A 4260-nucleotide genomic window follows, 5' to 3' on the forward strand; every position below is an offset into this window, starting at 1 on the left:
TAGCTGGTCACAAACAGAATATAGCGAGGGATCTTGAAGTGAGCGATCTGCAATGAGCAGATGAAGCAGAGTTGTTTAACAGGAAGATAAAGTCTAATATAATTCCAGCTCATTCTGAAATATTAAAAAGAGAATCAGGCCTCACCTGTCCCTTGCAGTAAGCCTTGATTTCTTCTACAGTGCATTCCTCTCCATCAATGAGTTTGATACAGGCACAGACCTCTTCACCCATACGAGCATCCTCCACTCCAACCACCTGACAAAAAAACAAAAGAACATGTAGCTCCGCAGCAAGAAAAATAAAGTTGACAGAGTGTACAGAAACATAAAGATCACACTGAGAGGTTCATCAAAAAATATTTGTCTTTGAATAATAATTTGTGTTCTTAAATTAACTCTCCTCCTCATCCCTCATTAAAAATCAAACATCTATAAATGCTCTATATCTGATCTAGAGATGTGACCTACAGGTGACACAATATCTAACTTTTACTGGATCATGATTCAGACCAGCCGTGATGTGACAAAATCCTACTCCTTCGTTCACGTGTTCAGATGTAAGGTGAGCTCAGACACACTTTCTCCCTTCAGCTGTTCAAAGTCAAAACAGACGTCTTGTGTCAAACTCTGCACAAACATCATTCTGCAGACAGAAACTCTGATATCCAAGTGAAGGAACAAGAAGAAAACACGTTTGTGAGTGGAAGAAGTGAAAACAAGGATTACTGCACTCATGACACAAAGCTATGACTTTGCACATGAAGGTCCAGTGATAGTAAAGCCAAGATAAAGTTCTGTCCCTGATGTCCATCAATACGAACGCATCATTTATTCACTTCTGAAAAAAACTTCTGCTCCTGTTTTCCTGAATTAACAAGGTAAACGTTTTTTTCATGAAACCTTTCTCATAATTCTGAGGGAATAATGTTCATAATTGCAATTTAACAATGCATCTCTCTCCTGATCTTCACTTCCTTTATCCAATAAAGACATAACATACCCTCATAATTACATTTAAAAACAACAAAAAATAACAACAATTGAAAATTGAATACAATTTTCAAACATTGTCATTTGAAAAAAAAGTTGTGATTGAAGGCAGGCGTGTCATTGATCAAGATCAAGATAATTAAAAATGAATTCATTCCTATCTCATTTATGTTAATTTCTACCTCGTCCGTCCTCTGGCTGTTTGAGCTCACCTGTGCCTCCTTGACTTTGGGGTGTGTGTGCAGGAACTGTTCGATCTCAGCTGGGTAAATGTTCTCTCCTCCTCTGATGATCATGTCTTTAATCCTGCCCTCGATGCGACAGTAACCGAACCCGTCCATTCTGCCGATGTCTCTGAAACACAATGAGGCGAGTTATCATTTCGTCCTGTTGTTGATGTTTAAAAGTTTATGCAAATATGTTTCCTTGTATAAACACAACCTCTGTCTTCCTACGTCTCTCTCTACCCATAATTACTGTAATGATTATTAACACTGTCAGACTGTATTTGAGCTGCTTACACAATAACGTTTCCTACTGTGTGACGCTTTGTGCACAGATGCTGTAACTGACAGTTTCCACTCACCCAGTTTTATACCATCCTTCTTTAGTGATGCACTCTTGTGTTTTGGCTTCGTCCCCCCAGTACTCCGGCATCACACAGTAACCTCTGATCAGAATCTCGCCCATCGTCCCGAGAGGCAGCAGCTCTCGTGTTGAAGGGTCCACGATTTTAGCCTGCGGAGCAGTTGATGACACGGAGTCATTCAGAACATGGAGATAATGATGGTGTAAAAATCACTGTTAATGAAACCTTTCATTCTGTCACTAATAAACAAAGAATAATTTGATTATTATTGTTTCATTTTTCTTTCTACACAGATGAACATTTTTTCCGACACTAGTAATGTTTTTATACATCAGCCCTCAGTGTCCATTTTATTAAGCAGCCACTCCAGGCTGTTGTGATGTCACGATCGCAGCCTTTAAAGCAAACTCAAGCAATCCTTGTGAATTCTGTGTAACTCGGGAATTTTTTCCGATCGCCGCAACTTTTCCTGCAAATTTGACCAGTTATTGTAGCTAGTTCACAAATCATAGCAGTCCCTCGCACAACATCCCCAAACTCACTTCCTTGTTCCTGGTTGTGAGAATGCTATACTCTATTAACTGCACATGTATGCACAATCTGTTGGATTTTGGTATCGGAAGTGTTCTGGTTTCGGTCTGTAGTCCGAGTACTACTGACCAATCAAGTGCGAACAGCAGGTAAGCAGTCCATGTGGAGAGGTGGAGTGCATTGCCCGAAATGTAATCTTGGAGCCCACTGGCTAACATCAGACAAAGATTTAGCCCTGTATTAATTTCTGTTATTTATCTGCATTCATATCTGTTTATGGAGAGATCAGAGAGTCAGAGAGAGCTGGGCTCAGATAACTGCTGGAGATACTGGCCCTCGCCCCCAGAGGCTTATCGTCGTTAGACAGTAGCTGTTGTATGAAGAATGAGGGCCGATTAGATTTAACATACAGGTTAGTGGTAATGTTAGTATCGTAGAAATCACAAACTCCCAACACTTTAATTCTTACTATAACAAGGTGCTTTCAATTTTTTATGAATTATTAAAAAAATAAAAGCAACTATTTTTGCAGTTTTCACTTTGCCTCCAAAAATTTCATTGCAAAAAAACAAAAAGCCTAAAAACATTGGAACGTAATTTTTTAAGAGAAACTGCTGTGAAATGAGACATTTTACGCAGCAACAACCCCAAATCTGAAGCGCTATATCGAAAGCAACTGGACCTGTTTCTTGAAGACGTTTCGCCTCTTGTCCAAGAAGCTGTTTAGGTTCTAACGGACTGGTGCAGAGCTGCAGGCTTTGAACTCTGATAGAACTGAATAAGCTTCTTGGAAAGGAGGCGAAACATCTTCAAGAAACTCAAGCAAGTCCACTTGCCTAAGATATAGCTCTTGAGATTAAGCCAGCTAGACCCTGGAGGGACTGATTAGGTCCACATTTCTATGTCTGGGTACGACCCCAGTTTGCCCCCAGAACATCTTCATTTCTTCATGGCATGGATTCAACACGGTGCTGGAAGTGCTCCTCACAGATCCTGGTCCCCCCCTCTGAGCTCGAGAGGCTGCGTTGTGTGAAAATCCAAGGGGATCAGCTGTTTCTGAGATACAGCAGGTCTGACATCAACAATAACCTCCGTCACATTTCTGCGACACGATCAGCTGGTTAGATACTTTTATAATTAATGAGCAGGTGTGCCTAATAAAGTGGTGAGAGACACACTCTGATCTTTTCTCTGTAAAAATTCTCTGTTACAAGTAAAAGTCCTGTGTTATGTTCAAGATTTGACTCAAGTCAAAATACAAAAGAAGAAATGGCAAAATGTACTTAAAGTATTAGAGTAAAAGTACTTTACCTTTTAGAGTGTATTAATATTACTGATGCTTTACCACATAAGCAGCATCTTAATGTCACCGCTAGTGGAGCGTATTCTAATTACTTTATACACTACAGTTTCATTTATAGCACAGTGTCATATTTTATAAATTCATCATGTTTTGTTTGTAAAATCTTCGTGTGTGTAAAGTTACTTTCAGTTGTCAGATAAATGTAGTGGAATAAAAAGTAAAAAACAGACATCTCAAAATTATACTGAAGTACTTTAGCAGATGTACTTAGTTACTTTCCACCAAATAAAGTGCACACTAAGTGTAATTAATTTCACCCTCCAACACCAATAAGGTTGTTGATATTAATAATTGTTGCTCTGTTTGACAATGATGATGTTGCAGGTTTTATTTATGTGTCATGAGCTGATGATGTAATCATGAGTGTTAGCATGATGTCTTTATGAAGGAGCATGTTGACGTACCTCTATGTGGTCACTGATGAAGCCGACGGTCTCAGACTTCCTCTCCATGTTGTCTGTCGGGGAGCCTAAGAAGGTCACGGGGCTGTTCTCCGTGGTGCCGTATCCGATCTGTCAATCACACAAACAACTTGCGGTGAACAGAGACGAGGACGGACGACAAAAGCTACACCTCAGCCCGACTGGTTCTTTCCCTTAAACTCCTAAAATATTTTACACATCATCTATTACAGTTTTTATGAGGTACTATCTAATAGCATTTTTTTTATTGATTTTTTTATAGCAAACTATACTTTATTCAATTCAATTCAATTCAATTTTATTTATAAAGCCCAATATCACAAATCACAATTTGCCTCACAGGGCTTTACAGCATACGACATCCC

General features: G+C 39.3%; 1 protein-coding gene across 1 annotated transcript in view; it reads right to left on the reverse strand.

Moving 5' to 3' along the window:
* Positions 1-4260, reverse strand: part of acsf2 (acyl-CoA synthetase family member 2) — a 53819-nt gene that overhangs the window by 677 nt on the left and 48882 nt on the right. The window contains exons 11-15 of the mRNA XM_050060770.1: positions 3878-3985; positions 1577-1728; positions 1203-1344; positions 146-256; positions 5-47 (exon numbers count right to left, since the gene is read on the reverse strand). Of these exons, the coding sequence (XP_049916727.1) occupies positions 5-47; positions 146-256; positions 1203-1344; positions 1577-1728; positions 3878-3985 (556 nt within the window). The remainder of the gene's footprint in view (positions 1-4; positions 48-145; positions 257-1202; positions 1345-1576; positions 1729-3877; positions 3986-4260) is intronic.

Source organism: Epinephelus moara, chromosome 13, assembly GCF_006386435.1.
Source record: "Epinephelus moara isolate mb chromosome 13, YSFRI_EMoa_1.0, whole genome shotgun sequence".
In the NCBI taxonomy this organism is placed as follows: domain Eukaryota; kingdom Metazoa; phylum Chordata; class Actinopteri; order Perciformes; family Serranidae; genus Epinephelus; species Epinephelus moara.